This window comes from Sorex fumeus, unplaced genomic scaffold (genome assembly GCF_029834395.1).
Source record: "Sorex fumeus unplaced genomic scaffold, SorFum_2.1 ptg000098l, whole genome shotgun sequence".
NCBI classification, from domain to species: Eukaryota; Metazoa; Chordata; class Mammalia; order Eulipotyphla; family Soricidae; genus Sorex; species Sorex fumeus.
The window spans coordinates 4,644,594-4,661,793 of record NW_026606155.1 but is presented as its reverse complement, the minus strand read 5'-3'; the positions used below and the strand labels follow the sequence as shown (position 1 = coordinate 4,661,793).

General features: G+C 44.6%; 1 protein-coding gene and 1 pseudogene across 1 annotated transcript in view; one reads left to right on the top strand and one right to left on the bottom strand.

The window, feature by feature from the left end:
- The window catches only part of RPS6KA5 (ribosomal protein S6 kinase A5), a 212,667-nt gene that overhangs the window by 46,219 nt on the left and 149,248 nt on the right, over positions 1 to 17,200 (bottom strand). The window contains exons 6-7 of the mRNA XM_056133486.1: positions 9,237 to 9,320; positions 6,987 to 7,090 (exon numbers count right to left, since the gene is read on the bottom strand). Of these exons, the coding sequence (XP_055989461.1) occupies positions 6,987 to 7,090; positions 9,237 to 9,320 (188 nt within the window). The remainder of the gene's footprint in view (positions 1 to 6,986; positions 7,091 to 9,236; positions 9,321 to 17,200) is intronic.
- On the top strand, positions 14,507 to 14,559 carry LOC130042198 (uncharacterized; annotated as a pseudogene).

The window sequence follows — 17,200 nt, the reverse complement described above, 5'->3', positions numbered from 1 at the left end:
CTGCGTGCAACGCAAATGCCCTACCACTATGCTATTGCTGCAAGAACAAAAATAACAAACCACAAACACACACACACTCACACACTCTCTCTCTCACACACACACTCTCTCTCACACACACATTCTCTTTCTCACACACACACACACACACACACACACACATCCAAATCAAAGAATCATAAGTCTGTGGAGGTGAATAATGAACTAGAAGATGCAGTGATAGGAATTCATTCTAGCTCCCCTCCATCACCCCCCATCCCCGCCCCCGGGGCAGTTTCTCTTTCCCCACCATCCTTCGGGGCTGCCCTGGTAGCACCTCTGCGGTTTGCTGTGGTACGGAGCCTGCAGAACCATCTCTGAACCAAGCCTAAGTCTTCTCTGAATAGGGTGGGAATACCCCCCCACCCCCACCGCCGTGAGGCTGTTGACTGCAGAAGAGGAGAGGGAAGGCAGCAGAGTGGGACCTTTGGACCACTTCCTCACATAACCTACTTGTGCCTTGAAGATCTGCTCAGGCTGGACACCAATGTCCACTTCCCCGTGATGGGCTGCTGGGTGGGAGAAAGAGCACCCACGGCCAGAGTCGCAGCTCAGCGGGTAGGGTGCTTGCCTTGCACAAGGCCGGCCCAGGTTTCCCATCATAGTTGAGTACAGTGCATCTTCTGGTCCATTTTGCCCAAAAGGAGAAAAGGCCGGATGTGCCCAGATGTGCAGTTTCATGGTTTGCCTAAATGGTCAGCTCTGTGACAGGGAAGATGAGGGGACCGAAGCATTTGGCGGGGGAAGGATACATGGGCGAATCTCTATGAATGGGCAGGAAAAAGGAAAGTGAAAACTCCCTGGGTTCCATGTGAATGTTAGCACGAGGTGACCAGAGCAGAGGAGGATTCTGGAACCAAACTCCTAGGATGACCGGTGCGAATGGCATTTAGCATTTTTCTCCAGCCACCCTAGCCAGTGCCCAGTGGGCTCGTGAGCCACGTGGCCAGCATAGCAGGGATGGCGGTTAGGATAGCGTGGGTCGAGCAACAGACCCTCAGCAGGGCTGGGCTGGCCAAGGCTGTCACTGAGACTCAGCCAGATGGAAGCATAGACCTGCAGAGAGCCCCCATCACACTGTCATTCCTGGGGTGATCTGACAGACAGCAGAGACCAACACAGCCCGCACCCTGCCCATCCCGGGGGTGACCTACTACAGGGCAGTGGGATGACTCTCTGGGGCCGCCCTCCATGCTGGACGGGGCGGTCTTTTGTATTCCCAGGATGCCTTCCCTGGCCTCCACACCACCACCCGGGACCCACACAATGCCTCGCCTGCTGTCACGGCATTTTCTGTGGTACTGAAGCTGATCCAAGAACACGTTCCAGAGCCAAAGCGTACCTGGAGGGCTCAGGCTCACAGAACCCACCGCCCTGACTGACTTCTCTTCAGTCTTAAAGCCACTGGCTTCACAGCCCCCCAGAATGGCCACGGTTCGGTTAGGTGGCAATCCCGGCCAGGCTGGCTTTTCCAGAAGGCGGAACACGCTTCCCACAGCCAGGATTCATGGGTCCGGGAATCAAGTGCAGGTATGGGCATGAGACCCTCCAGTAACAGGCTCGGGACCTGCTGGCACAATGCTTGCTTCGTGTCCCTGGGACTTTAGGCTCAGCTTCCTGGGAGGTCTTGGTTCTGGGGCCGATGGTTCTCCTGAACTCTCTGCCAGTGGTTCCGCTGCAGCAGAAGGAAGACTTCGCCTGGGCACATGGGGATCCAGAAGCCTCGATATGAAGAAGGGGCAATAGGGTTGACTAGGGTGACTGATCCTGGCTACTGAAGCCACCAGCAAGGTGCGGAAGTTTCCATGGGGATCTTTTGGCACTCTGACAATGCTCTCTGAACCCAAGAGCCACAGAACCACGTGATCAAACACTCTGGAACTGAAGGGCGGGACTAACTTGGGCAGAGAATCCACTACAACTGACCTTTTACTGCAGTACGATGTGATTCAATGAAATGATCGTAACCCCTCTCCCCACTCCTGTCCTGCATGTGACTCACGGCTGATAGTTCCAAAATGACCAGATATGGACAGAAGAGGTGGGGACTACCCCCAATGCTAAGAGATCCCTACCCAAGGGTTGACTTTTCCTGGAAAAGCCCCACTTTCTGCTGAATATACACCCCCGACCCAGAACCTCACCTCCTGGCAGTTCTCTGAGCTGGCCTACTACACTTGTTCTGCCTTGGACAGAGCTTATTATCTTCAACAAATTTCCTTTTGCTTCACTGCACATCATCTTAGATTCTTTTCTATGATGAAGGCCAAGACCTGGATCCTGGAAAGGAGATTGGGACTATTTCCCTTAACTGCAAAGAGCACAGATAACCTTGTCGCAGCCTGAGGACCACAGCACTCCCCGATCCTGGTGGTAGGGATTAGTTTCCACAGTGCACGGAGCTGCCTAATGAGGCTGGGTATCCCTAGGTGGCCTAGAACAGGAGACTTCACCAGCCCTGACTTTACCCAGCAGCCTTTGCAAGGAAGGGCAAAGGGCACTCCACAGTGGAAGAAAGGAAGATGATGGTTAGAACCCAAGAGGTGCCTCACCTCAGTATCTCTCCCTGCTCGGGAATTAAGGGCACCAGAAAACTATTACAATCTCAGCAATATTACTAATAGCCCGGATTTTTCAGGATGAAGGTTTGGATCACCCCATTGATAAGAAAAAAGAAAAAACAACTGGCCGGAGGCTAGAGAAATACAAGAGGGGACAAGGCATGCCTCACATGAGGACAACCTGGGTTCAATTCCTGGTATCCCATGTGGTCCCCTGAGTCCCATCAGGAGTGTCTCCTGAGCGTAGAGACAGGAATAAGCCCTGAGAACTGTCAAACCAAACCAAAACCCAAACAAAAACCTGACCAGCCAAGGCTTGTTAGTAGCAAAGAAATACGGAGTGATAGTAGAAGGTTGTAGAAGGTAGCAGAAGATGCCATAAACAATACCTATGATTTGGTGATCATGAGTATTTCCTCCTTAATTTGCTATGAATACAACAGGGTATGTACAAATAGTTACTAGGAAAGATGAGATGCACTTTTTTTTTTTATAAATCACTGCGTTAATTTTTGCTGGCTTACAATGCAGATTTAAGGAATGGAGGTTTAAGAAGAGGGAACATTACTCTAGAAGCAGATAGTACAGTGGACAGGGTGCTTGCCTTGCATGCATTCAACCTGGGTTCGATCCCCAGCACCCATACAGTTTCCCAAGCCCTCTCAGGGAGTGAGTCCAAGTGCAAAGTCAAGAGTAAGCCCTACGTATTGTTGGGTGTGCCCCCCCAAACAACTGTCTGTCACTGTCCTCCCGTTGTTCATCGATTCGCTCAAGCGGGCCCAGTAACGTCTCCATTTTGAGACATGTTGTTATTGTGTTTGGCTTTGTCACACTGGCGAGATACTGTCGGTAGCCTGTCAGGCTCTCCCAAGAGGGGAGGAGGAATCGAACCCAGCTCAGCCGGGCTGGCTAACGTAAGGCAAATGCCCTACCTCTGTGCTATCGCTCCAGCCCTACACAAACAAATAAAAAACAAAAGGCCAGAGAGATAGTACAATGGGAAGGACGCTTGCCCTGCACAGTATCAACCAAGTTAGATCCTAGCATCCCATACAGTCCCCTGAGCATTGCCAGGAGTGATTCCTGAGTGCAGAGCCATGAGTAATCCCTAAGCATTGCTGAATGTGTTCCCCAAAACAAAAACAGACAAACATGGGGGGAAAAAAAGTTTATGTCCTCTGGGAAAGGGCTCAGTGAGTTTTTGCGCTAGGTATGAGAGCAATATTGTGTTAGGGAGAACTATAACCTTGTCCTCTTAATTTGTTTTATATGTCTTTATTTGAGGATGAAGAAAAGTTTAAGGAGCTGCTTATGGCTGCCAAATGACAGGGGTTGGACTTGTGATCTTAATTAGTACCATCAGATCTAGCCACAGGTCACCCAGATCAAGCATAATTTCAGGACGTTTCCAGCTAAGATCAGCACTGGGGTTGGTGGTTGAGATTAAGAGACTTCCCCTAAGTGACAGAATGTTCTGAGGGCAGATCTCAGGGAGGATGGGGATGAAAGGAAGTCAAGTGATACACATGAGCCCCTCTCGGTAACAGGACTGCAAATCATATGCCTACACGGGATAAGGGAAGAGGAAAGTGGCCGAAATGGAGGCAGGCTTGGGGGTGGGAGGGAAAACGGGAAAACTGTGGAGAGAAGTGGACACTGGTGAAGGGACTGGTGTTGGAACACCGAACGCCTGAAACTCAATCATGAATAACTGCAGTGCTGTAATTCACAAGGATTCAACTAAAAAAAATTTTCCCACAGAATCAGTTAAGATGATTTATCCTTACACACACAGACACACACATACAAACACACACAGACACACACACACACACACAAATGTTCTACTGGTTCTGTTTCTGTGGAGAACCCTTTTTCTAGTCAGTCTCTTTATTTTTTATTTTAGTTTAGTTTTGGTTTTGGGGCCCAGCTATGCTCGGGGTTTACTCCTGGCTGTGTTCAGGGATCATTCCTGGTGGGTTTAGGGGACCATAAGGAATGCTGGGAATAGAATCTGGGTTGGCCACATGCAAGGCAAGTGCTCTACCATTGCTCTGGGATCTCTATTTCAAAACATTCTAGTGAATTTATGATGATATCTCATTTGGGTTTCGATTTTCATTTCCCTAAAGCCTCGTGGTGTAGGTCATGTTTTCATGAGCTGATTTGCCACCAAAAGGTCTTGGGTGAACAGTTTTGTTCAATCTTTTGCTTATTTTACAAATGGAGTTTGGTTTTTCTTGAGTGCTGAGAATTCTTTATAGAGTCTAGATACCAGTTCATTTTGTTTTCTTTTGTGGATCTTTTTCTTTTTCTTTTTTTCTGGTGCAGTCATACTTGATGATGTTCGGGGATTACTCCTGGTTCTGCACTCAGAAATTACGCCTGGCAGTGCTCAGGGGACCATGTGGGATGCCGGGGATCGAACCTTGATCAACTATGTGCAAGGCAAGCACCCTCCCTGCTGTTCTATCTCTAGCCCCTCTTTGTATGCTTTTTGTATATTATAGAAACGTCTAACAATCTGAGGTCAAAGATTTTCAAGTTGTGATCCAATATCATTCGCTTCGTCTGGCACGAAGAACTTAGGGTGGAGAGTTCATTTCCATCATCTAAGCAGCCAGTGTGTTTAAAGGACCACTTCTTTAAAAGACCATCCTTTAGATCTACTGCCTACACCCCACAGCCCATAACACTGTGAGCACGGCCCCAACTACAACCACCAAACCGGAAGATGTGCTAGTTAAGGAGGCAGACTGGGGTGTGGAGGAGCCCAGAGACACTGACGGAGAGAAGCTGATTTTGGTGGTGGGACAGGTGTTGGGACACTGCATGCTTGAAAATTGATGATGAGTAACTGGGTAAATTACAGGCTCTTACAGAAAAAGGAAAGAAAGGGGGAAAGGATAATCACTTTTCTAGCAGGCTGGCCCCCACGGTGATTTCAGCCGCCTCACCACAAGTGTGCTGTGTCTCTGCAATCTCAGCTCCATCCCACTGAAGATTTCCCCATCCTCATACAAGCACCATAGTGTCTAAAATGACTCTAGCCTAGAGGATGCTCTGAAGTAAACATGCTTTGCTCTTTCCAAGGCGATTTGGCTATTCCGAATCCTCTATTTTGATATGAACTTCAGACCCAGGTTTGTCAATTTCTAAGCCCTCATCCTCCCAAATCTCCTGGGACTGGGCCTGTGACATCTCCAGACACATCTGGAGACAGGTGACAGCTGTACATTGCAGTTTCCTCGCCAGGGTGCGTATCAGTGCTTCTGGTGTGCCCTCTCCAAATCACTGGCCTTTTTTTCCTGCAGCTTTCTCCTCCCCTGTGTTCTTCCTGCCAACACTGGCCACTGCTCTGAGCATCCTGGAGCCTCTGATCCTTCTCAGCCTCTCTGCCTGGGCCCCTCACCTCTCCCCCTCACCCCCCAAGGCAGGTAGCACTGCAGGTAATCCCAGGGCTTGTCTCATTTCCTTCTGTCTCTCACTGCTCACTGTCCTTCACTGCTAGGTGTTCAGTATCTTCAAAACTGTTCCTTCATATCTGTCCGTATTTACAAAAACGGTTGCAGGCAGGAGGGTATATCCAATCCCTCTTATTCTATCTTGGTAAGAAGCGGAAGTTACGCTTTTAAAAAAATGTTTGATGTCAACTCTGTTCCAGTTGTAAAATCCAAGTAAAAACAGGACAAAGGCATGACTAGCAAGTAATCTCCTGCTTTAGCACCGTTAGTTCACTGACTCACCCATTCTGCAAACTCTCACTGACTCTGACAGAGCTAGCACTGGGCTGGCACTGGAATACAAAATGCTGAGAATCCAAACCAGACACACCCCTCACTCTTATGGAGCCGACAGTCTATTGGGGCTGACAGAGACTAACTGATTAAGGATAAAATAAATCTGTTTAACAGTGCAATGGCAATATCTGCTATGAAACAGGGCTGGAATACTGCTGTGATACTTCACAAGAAGGAGAAATCATGGTACTGCTTTCCACTGAGCCCACATTTATGAAAACAATGAGTACAGTGTAGATTTTTTAAAAAGTCACAAAGGAATTATATTAAGTATCCACCAGGAAATAAACATTCATCAAATGAACTGCTTGATAAACGTAATGATTTATTTACTAAGTTAAGTTTCCAAGAGCTTGGGAACATACAAATATTAGGACATTAGACACGTGCAAATAAAGATAAGATTGGTCTCATAAACTGCACAGAAATATAGCCTATCTACATCCTACATAAATACAAAGGGAACATTACTGTTTCAAATCTTATCTTGTCTATTTGTTCAAAAAAAAATTTTTTTTCCCCATCAGTACCTGCAGAAATTTGCTCTTCCCATTGAGAAATGATGTATTATTTTGTGAAGTCTTACCTAGATATCTCAGCCTGGGAATTCTTCTCTCCATCAACAGTGAAAGGAGAGGCCCCCGTGAGTAATTCATACGTTAGGACACCCAAGCTCCACCAGTCAACAGCCTATGAAAGAAGAATATCAGCTTTGGAATACCAACTAATAGATATTTCATAAAAAGAAAAGTGAACAAACAAAGCCGTACATTTAAAAGCTACTTGACAGATTTTGCATCCAGTTTTCTGGATAAGAAGTAATAAATGACAGTATACAGACAGATATTTGGTGGACAGATATGGACATAAGAGAACTTAACCCCAGCAAAGTCAGTCAGGGCACTGAAAAGCATTTTAGTCATTTCTAAAACTAGAAGCGGTTTTACTTTCTTGGCTAACTAATAAAAATTAAATTTGAAAATAACTTCTTTAAAATTTTTTTTTCTTTTTGGGTCACACCTGGCAATGCTCAGGGGTTCCTCCTGGCTCTGCACTCAGGAATTACTCCTGGTGGTGCTTGGGGGGACCATATGGGATGCTGGGGATCGAATCTGGGTTCACCGCATGCAAGGCATATGCCCTCCCCGCTGTGCTATCTATCACTCCGGCCCCAACAATTTCTAAAATTTTAACTAAATGAAATCTTTGGATTTTTTGATGGGGGAGTAACGATGTAAATTTTAATTTATTATTCAAGCCCAATGAATCATAAGAATTTCTGAAAATAAAAGAATATAGCTGAAAAAATCCATCTGAGGGTGATACTTTTTCATAACCATCTAATCAATCCTCCTGATAGAACCTAATCATGTAACCTTAAAAGCATTCATAGGAATGTGTGGAAAGATTTCAAATATAAAATAAACAAAATAAAATGCAATCTAAATTGGGAATCTGTAGGATAATATTTATTGGCCCTTCCTCCTTGGATGTAGGGAACTTGGGTTTGTTAACTGCTCCCCCTTTTCTTTTTACAAAAACACAAAATTTGAAATCTAAAATCTATTTGTAAATTCAATTACCTTATGAAAATCAAGACAAAGTATATAGAGTTTATGAAAACTTAGATCTTTCATGGTTAGAAGTGTCAAGATTTCAGTAACAGTTGAACACATGAGTTTCTATCAATGACATACTAACTGTCCAATTTTTTAAGCTGTCTGCTTCCAAATTTCAGGGCCAATGTTTTAAAGAAATGGTGCAAAATTTGCAAACCTAGAGATACTTTTAAGAATAGGTAACAAACTGGGGCTGGAGCAACAGCACAGTGGGTAGGGCGTTCGCCTTGCACGTGGCCGAGCCGAGTTCGATTCTCAGCATCCCATATGGTCCCCTGAGCACCGCCAGGAGTAATTCCTGAGTGCAGAGCCAGGAGTAACCCCTGTGCATTGCCGAGTGTAACCCAAAAAGAAAAAAAAACAGGTAACAATGATATAAAAAGGATGAGATAAGCTGAACACACGAGGCATCTGTATAGGATGGTGGGGACTGAACCCACCCCAGTCATGTGCAAGGCAAGCGCCCTACCTTCTGTGCTATCATTCTAGCCCAAAGACGTGTTCTTAAACAGGTGCAGATCAATAACCAGAGTTTGAGTCTTGGGCCTGAAATCAATACACATACCCTGAAGTATAACAGGCTTCTAAGTATCATTAGTCATTAGTCAGAAGAACATTCTTCCAAGTTAAGATATTCCTCCAATCTTCCTCTAAATATTCTACTAAGATATTACGTTTGTAGGACTTTGGAAGGCACAGAGGGAGAGAGGAAGGTGGGACACAGAAAGTCAAGTTCCTTATCTGGAGAAAGTCATTAACAAAGCACAAAGAATGCACAGATGTACAACCTTTAACAGGAGGAATCAAAGTAAGGGACTTAGGTATTATTTCATGATATACCGAAGTCTCTTCTATAATCATCATTCTGTACATCGACAGGGAAGCAAAGAGTGGTGAAAAATCAAGCTTTTCAGAGGGCTTCGGAGAACAGACTATGTTGAGTTTGGGTTTTATTCTCTCACAGTTGTTGCAACGGTTATCTCTGTGGCAGAGATAATCAACAATATCTCCGGCCTCGTGAGAAAGTTAAAGGCAGAAATTTCTTGGATCTCTTCCCTCTAAAATACCACTTAAGGTATGTTCTACTCTACAGAGTGAAGAGAAACTGAGACAGCCCAGCACCACCGGGGTGCAGCCAGGACGCCTCAACTGTGCTCCCTAGCACGGACCTGCCAAACACGCATAGAGGAACACCGGAAGCAGAAAAAAGAACGTACCTTGTCGTGTCCCGAGTCTCCGCCTTTGACAATATCTGGGGCCATGTATTCAATTGTTCCACAAAAGGAATATGCTCTTTCAGCCTTAAACAAATAAACAGAAAGGGATGTGACTCCATGCTAGCACAACCAGTGTCAGTCAAAGAAAGTTCCCACAGCATGTGGGTAGCTCAGGTCTACGGCGCAACAAAGCAGTGGCAGAATTTCGCTCTCACCAGGACACACATCTCTGTGGTGTGGGTTCTGGATGAACATCTCGTGCCTGAAACCCAGTAGCCTTCCATCTATTCATCTGTGCATCCATCTACCCACCCACCCATCCATCCATCATCCATCCATCCATCCATCCATCATCTATCCATCATCCATCCATCCACCCATCCATCCATTATCCATCCATCCATCATCCATCCATCCATCCATCCATCCACCCATCCATCCATCATCCATCCATCATCCATCCATCCATCCATCCATCCATCCATCCATCCATCCGTTCATCCACTCACCCACACACATGTCCATCTGCCTGTCCATCCAGTCATCTGTTACCATACCCATTCTTTTTCCAAAATGCAAGTAGCCTTAATAGGGTACCATGAGCTGCCTGACACTTTAGTGTAAATGACTCTTTCCAGCTAGGTAAGATTGGAAAAACACTAGAAATTTGAGAGGGAAGGATGATCAACTTCTAGAAGGGGAACAGAGAACACAAAGATGAAAAAAACAAACAAGCTTTTCCTACCACACCACCTTGTTTACACTGCTGATAGCATGATTGGCATTGATAAACCAAAACTGCCTTTTTGAAAAGTGATGTTTCTATTATTTGTGTTTATTTGTTTGGCCATGCCAGGTGGTGTTTGGGCTTACTCCTGGCTCAGGAATTACTCCTGGTGGTGCTTAGGGGACCATATGGGATTCTGGGGATCAGATCCAGGCTAGTGCGTGCAAGGTACTCTATCTGCTGTACTTTCTCTCTAGTCTCCTAAAAATACTAATGTCTTTAAAAAGTTATTTCCTTTTTGAAGAACTTTTTTTGGGGGCTCACACCCAGGGGTGCTCAGGTATACCCCCAATTTCTCCCAAAAGAGTTAAATGGAGTTCAGAGTGAAAGTATAAAGGGTAGTACACTAACCTTGTACACAAACAACCTGGGTTCAATCCCTGGCATCCCATGTTCCCCCTGAGCACTGCCAGGAGTGATTCCTGAGTGCAGAGCCATGAGTAACCCCTGAGCAGAGTTGGGTGTGGCCCCAAAACAACCCCCTCCCACCCAAATTAAGTGACCGAGTTTGTCACATCACCCCACAAGAATAAAAAAAAAAAGAGACATTCAAATTGTTAAGTAGAATAAATAGCAAAAAATAAACAATTATTTTTTTGCAATTTACTCTGCTATGGCTGTATCTATAACTTTTAAAGGTACTTTGAGGCAATTAAATTATTTTGGAGAAAGGTTCCCCCTCCCCCCGGGAGGAGGGGCACACCCAGCAGAGCTCCGGGCTTACTCCCGCTTCTGTGCTCAGGGATCGCTTCCTGGTGGGGTTTGGAGGGGACCCTATGTGGTGCGGAGGTTTGAACTGGGTCAGTCCTGTGCAAGGCAAGCACCTCAGCCCCTGCACTCTCTCTCCAGTCCCTGGAGAAAGCTTTTCAATGGACTCTGTAGTCTTCTTTCACCAGAAAGATTTATAAAAAATGATTTCTCTATCAAATGTAGCCTGTCCACAGGGCAGAGTCTGGCAAACTCCCCGTGGCGTACCAAATATGCCAAATACCAGTAACAATGATGGGTCTCATTCTCCTAAAGAGCCTTGAGTATAATCTCAGGGCTAGGATGAAAGAGACGTTACTGGGGCCTGCTCGAGGCAATCGACGAGTAACAGGATGATGAAATGAAAAGAAATGAAATGATTTCTCTTAATTATCAATTTTAAATGTCAAGAATGTTATTTCAGTTATGTTATAGAGCTCTCTATTGACTGGAGCTTAAGCAAGCTGCAGAGCTGATGAATATAGTCAATGTACTTAAAGGCTGTATTTTAAAATATCTAATTTAATATACGTACAAATATTAATGCAAAATATGATCTGTAAGTTTCAATTATGTGCAATAATATTCTGGAAAATTATTACCTCTTTAGATACTGAAAAATAAACCCAATACAATTAAGCTTAAGCCTATAATTTTCTTTCTTGTTACCTAGTAGAATTCTACTTCTTAATAGGTAACATAAATTTATCTATCAAATATCATTATATGTCTACTTCATTATTACAGTAATAAAGACTAAGTTTGTATCAAACTACTAGAAAGATTAAATGTAAGTTAAATTGATTGCCTATAAATATGTAAATAAAGAGCAATCAATTTTTAGACATCTCTAGGCAGAAAAAAATGGATGTACTGGGAAGCACTGTCTGTTGTCTGAGTGATTTTTTATTTTATTTTTGGATACAACCTGCAGCAAGTGCTGAAGGCTTACTCCTGGCTCTGCCTTCAGAAATCAATCCTGACTGTGCTCAGGGGACCATTTGGGGGACTGGAGATCAAACCTGGGTCAGCCACATGCGAGGCAAGTGCCCTACTCACTAGACTATATCTTTCTAGCCCCAGCTGACTGAATTATTAAAAAAGAAAATATTAAAAAGTTATAAAAAATAAAATTATTTTTTAAAAAACTATTTATTTTTAGTCAGTTAACTCTCTACTATGCAAGAACATTTTGTTTTGGATTTTAAGAGAAAAAATTGCCGAGAAGCACATTAAAATTACTACATCATAAAATTTAACATTTCGGTTCATCTTTGTGGATACAATGAAAAAGCAAAGTCCCCTAACTGGTTGCATGAAAGCTCTTGGGGAAAGAAAGATGCAGAAAGACCAACTCAGCCTCTCCAAGGGCTTTATGCCTCGGCCCTAGTTGGAAACACACAAACACACAAATATTCCTCGTGTGAATTAACTAATTAGGCTTGTGCCTCTTGTAGGTTTGGGGTCTGAAGTTACTCCTTCGCCCTCCCCAAGGTAAGTGAAAGTGAGACAATCTGGTCCCGCAGGCTGATCCTCAGGACGGATGGTGGAAGAACTGGAATATTCCCACCAGGGAGCGGCCAATAACCACACGGAGAAAGCCCACGGGTCCCTGAGGAAGAAAGTAGACTCTGCAGACCCAGAAAAGAGGCTCTCTGTTAAGAAAGAGGTAGCAGAGGTAATATCACTACAGACGAGGTTAGGAAGGCACAAAAAAGGATCAAAATGGAACATTGGAAACATTCACATAAATGAAAAAGATATTAATAAAAATAGGCAGGATGGACAGAGCAGACCTAGTAGAGAGAGAATTCATAACTGGAAAACAGAGTTGGGAGATGAGCCTGAACACTGCTAGAGCTGCAAGGAAAATATACCTATTTTTGAGTTACAAATTTTTACTTTTTTTTCTATTTGGAAGGGCACCACATAAAGCCATGCGGTGGTGGTGGGTGGGGGAGGGAGTGGGATGGGGGGTAACTCTGATGATACTTTGCCAACTGGGGTTCAGAGTTCAGTGCAAGGGCCCAAGACATTAAGGCTGCTCAGTCCCACGGCCCTAGGTCCCACCTGAGCTACCCTGGTGATGTTTGGGGTGGTCCCACTCAGTGCTGCAGGGAACCAAACCAGCATCCTATATATGCAAAAAAGGATCCCCTGTGCTAGTTGACCCTGACCCTGTGCTAGTTCCCCACACTCCAAATTTTCAGCCTCTAAATTTCAATTACTTTTCTTTGGGGGGGGGGCACACTTGATGATGCTTAGGGGTTATTCCTGACTCTGCACTCAGGAATCACTTCTGGCAGTCAAGTACCTTCCCTTCTGGCCCCTGGAATTCATGTTTCTTTAGTAGAGGTTATGAGAGCATTTCCCTCATATTAACTCACTATGCCAATCATTTGTGTTTTTTTCATGTACGTGGTTTATAGAAAAAAAATTTTTTTTGAGGGGGTGGTTTGGGCAACATTTCATGATGTTACTATAACCCTGTTACCAAAGTCAGACAAATGTTGTGTTAGAAACAAAATTTATATGTCAACACTTAAAATACTAAAGTGTTAACAAGCAAAGGCTAACATTATATTAAAAAATATATACCACACAATGTACAGTTTGTTCCAAGAATTAAATTAGATAGCTCCATACTGAAAAAAAAATACCCTATTCTGTAAGCCTTATCATAAGATGGTTAAAGAGAAGGAAATGAATTTCCTTCTATCAGCAATTAGAAATGAAAAACGTGATTTTTTTAAACATGATTTTTAAAAACTGCAGCAAGCAGCACACTAAACGGCTAAAACCTGAGACACAGAGTCTTATGTCATACACACATCTAAAACTTAGTAGATGGAGATAAAACCAAACACAAAATTTAATCTACGAGACTGAAAAGAAAGTCACACTAAATTATTAGTGATGCTTTTCATTGTTTTAGAATAGTAATCAGCTAAGTAAATCTGTACATTAGAGGAACTAAGAGAAACCCAACAGAGCTATTTATGTGCAACATTCCTGTGTTTTGCAAAAAAAAAAAAAAATTCCAGAAAAAAACCCATAAAGTTAATGGAAATAATATATATAATAAAAATTACAAAAGTCCAGGGTATAACTGGAGTGGAGTGCTGAGTCCCCAGCACCAACAAAGAAAGGAAGATAGTGAGGACATAAAAGACAAATGATAAAGATCTAACTATTTAAGAATCTATCGGTTATTTACTGAGTCAGAAGATTCAACATGCAGAGGTTATAGTTCTCTCTTTAGTACAGTGGGTAGGGCGCTTGCCTTGCATGCGGCAACCCCGGTATCCCACAGGATCCCCCAAACACCGCCAGGAGTGATCCATAAGCATTGTCGGTGTATAAAGGGGAGCGGAATGCTCACTCATTTTTGTTGTTGCCCTTCCCTTTTTCACTCTTGGTCTGATTTCTCTAAACAAAATATGCAAATGATCAACAGGCATAAGGAAAGGCCAGTCAACAGCACCAGGGAAGTCAATGCCGCCTGTACTATGTGCCCTGTCGCCATCGGGACACTGTCACAGTAAAGGGCTGAAATAGCCAAGTGCATGTGAGGAGGTGGAGGAATTGGAACTTGTGTGCACTAGGGTGGAAAACATCAAATGGTATGGCCGTGAACGAGTGTTTCCTCAAAGAGGCTGTCACCAGATCCAGCGATCTTACTTAGCAGTCAGAGGTAAAATCTTTAATTCCAAAATAATTAAAATTACAATCTTGAGGGTGTTGCAGCTCTTTTAGAATTTGTCTAGAAAGTTTTCCAGTGAGACCCCCCTAAAACAAATATATAATCTTGGGGGCTGGTGAGACAGTGCAGGGGTCAGGTGTATGCCATGCATGTAGCCAACCATGGGACCACACGGTTCCTGGATTGGCGGGTGCAGCCCTGGAGGGCCTCAGGCTGGGGTGTCCCGGGTATCCCCAGAACTACAGGGACCAGACAGCATGGCATCCTTGCACTGAACCACTGGCCCAGTTGACTGTGAATAGTTGGAGGGGGGGTGTCCTTGGGCCTCCTGTGCACTACTTGGGAGCACTCTTCAGCCAACAACATCAACGGAAGTACCCAGTATAATCTTGCAGAGATTTTTCTGCATCTGGGTCATTCGCTCACCACCGTTTGGAGCTTGGGGTGGGGAACTCCCACAAACCATTCACTCAGGAAAACAGCGCAACATTGTGACGGAGAAAGCATCTAACTATCTCAGTCGGTGAATAAGCCCGGTTACTCATAACAAAGCATTATACAGCAGCTACAATAAATGAAACATTCATGTTTACCTATATGAGCCAGTTACAAAACAGGTCAAATAGAAAATCAACTTGCAATAAGGCGTTTCACAGGGGTCGACGCTGGGAACGAGAGGTAATAATATGTGCTGTTAATGCACAGGCAAAGAAGGGCATAAAACAGGATGAAATTCAATCTACCACAGGTTTACGGCCTGCAGCCATGCAGTTACCCTGGGCAGAGGAAAACAGAATAATCAGCTTGCTCGTGGTCATTTTTAATTTGCGCTCATGGACCCTGTGCTCATAAACCTCCATGGCGGTCCCAGAAAAGGCTTGTTCCCAGATCCACTCAGAGGATGGGGGGGAGGGGGGAGAGCGGCGGGGTGTGACTCAGTGGCACAACACTTATCTGTGTGTTTGGCCCTCTGGGTTTGATTCTGTCACCAAAGCGTAGAGAGAGAGAGAGACAGACAAACAGACAGACAGACAGAGACAGAGAGAAACGGAGACAGAGATAGAGAGACAGACAGAATAGGGAGGAGACAGACAGACAGAGACACGGAGAACCTAATCTATTTAGTTTCTTACTATCTTAACTGGAGCAATAACACAGCGGTAGGGCGTTTGCCTTGCGTGCAGCCAGCCTGACAGAGCCAGGTTCGATTCCTCCGCCCCTCTCGGAGAGCCTGGCAAGCTATCGAGAGTATTCAATATGCCAAACACAGTAACAAGAAGTCTCACAATGGAGACGTTACTGGGCCCACTCGAGCAAATCGATGAACAACAGGAGGACAGTGTATGTTTTTTGTTTGTTCTGTCTTGACTTGGCCATTTTGTAAGATCTCGAGTCTCTTTCCCTTCCTCACCCTCAGTTGGGGAAACAGAGGCAATGAAAAAAAGACCTTCTAGAAGCTCCCGGATCTACATCATCTTGCTGCAGCCAGTCACTCAGACTCCTGGCCGTCAGGGTGGTGTGGCCAGGGCGCTGACCGAGTACCGCATGTCAGCCTTGTCCTAAGAGCATTCCCCAAAGGCTCTTCTGTGGCCACTGCACCCCCATCTGGTTTTATCACTCAGCGGTTACGGCTGAAACATGATGTTTCAGGGTCACGCCAACCAGCATGTGACATTTGTCATTTCTTCCAAAGCACTCCGGGCAGGCCTCTCTCCACCCCCTTCTTCCTCAGTCATGTGTTTCCACACACTTTCCCAGAAGGCCCCCAGAGACGCCTGTGTTTGTGGAGGATGATGTCTGCCCCCATTCTCTGGCCTGCCTTCCTTGGCACTCAGTCAAAGCTCATTCTCCAGTCCTCTCAACTCTTTTTCTTTATATTATTATTATTACTATTATTATTATTGGGGCTGGAATGATAGCACAGAGGGTAGGCATTTGCCTTGCATGTGGCCAACCCGGGTTCGATTCCTCCATCCCTCTCAGAAAGCCTGGTAAGCTACCAAGAGAATCCGGCCTGCATGGCAGATCCTGGCAAGCTCCCTGTGGCGGACACGATATGCCAAGAACAGTAACAACAAATCTCACAATGGAGACGTTACTGATGCCCGCTCAAGCAAATTGATGAACAATGGGAGGACAGTGACAGTGACTATTATTATTCTTCTTAGGAAGTATAAACATTCACTTTTTATCTTAATTACACATTCTTCAATCACAAAGAGTATTTGAGAGCTTTTTCCCCCTCCTTCCTAGTATTAAGAATTGCTAACCTTAAATCTTTGGACTTTGAAATGATCCTTAATTTTTAACAAATAATGTGATCTGGCTTAGGGAGACAATATAGGGCCAGAGGGAAAAAATAAACCCTTAGCAATCTGAGTCTAATAAGATGCTTTACTCAGTACACAAAGTTGTGAATGAAAAGTAATGAGGTAAGTATGAAAGCTGCCTGAAGAGGCTAAAAGGGGTTATAAAAATATATCAGTAACCTTGTGATTACTACATATCATATAGTTAGCTTTTCACTAGTTAGTGCGGTTTGATGGAATTTTATTCTAAAGATTGTTGGAATATTTGCTATTACTTCAAAGAGAGAGCTTGTTTGGAGGTTCTAGCAGGGAAGTGCAACTACCTGCATACCCTCGATGGAAGAGCAGTCCGTCTCTATTCGTGGAAGGCCGTCTTCTTCGACTCAGTGCACAGCTTCGGGCTGGAGCGATAGCACAG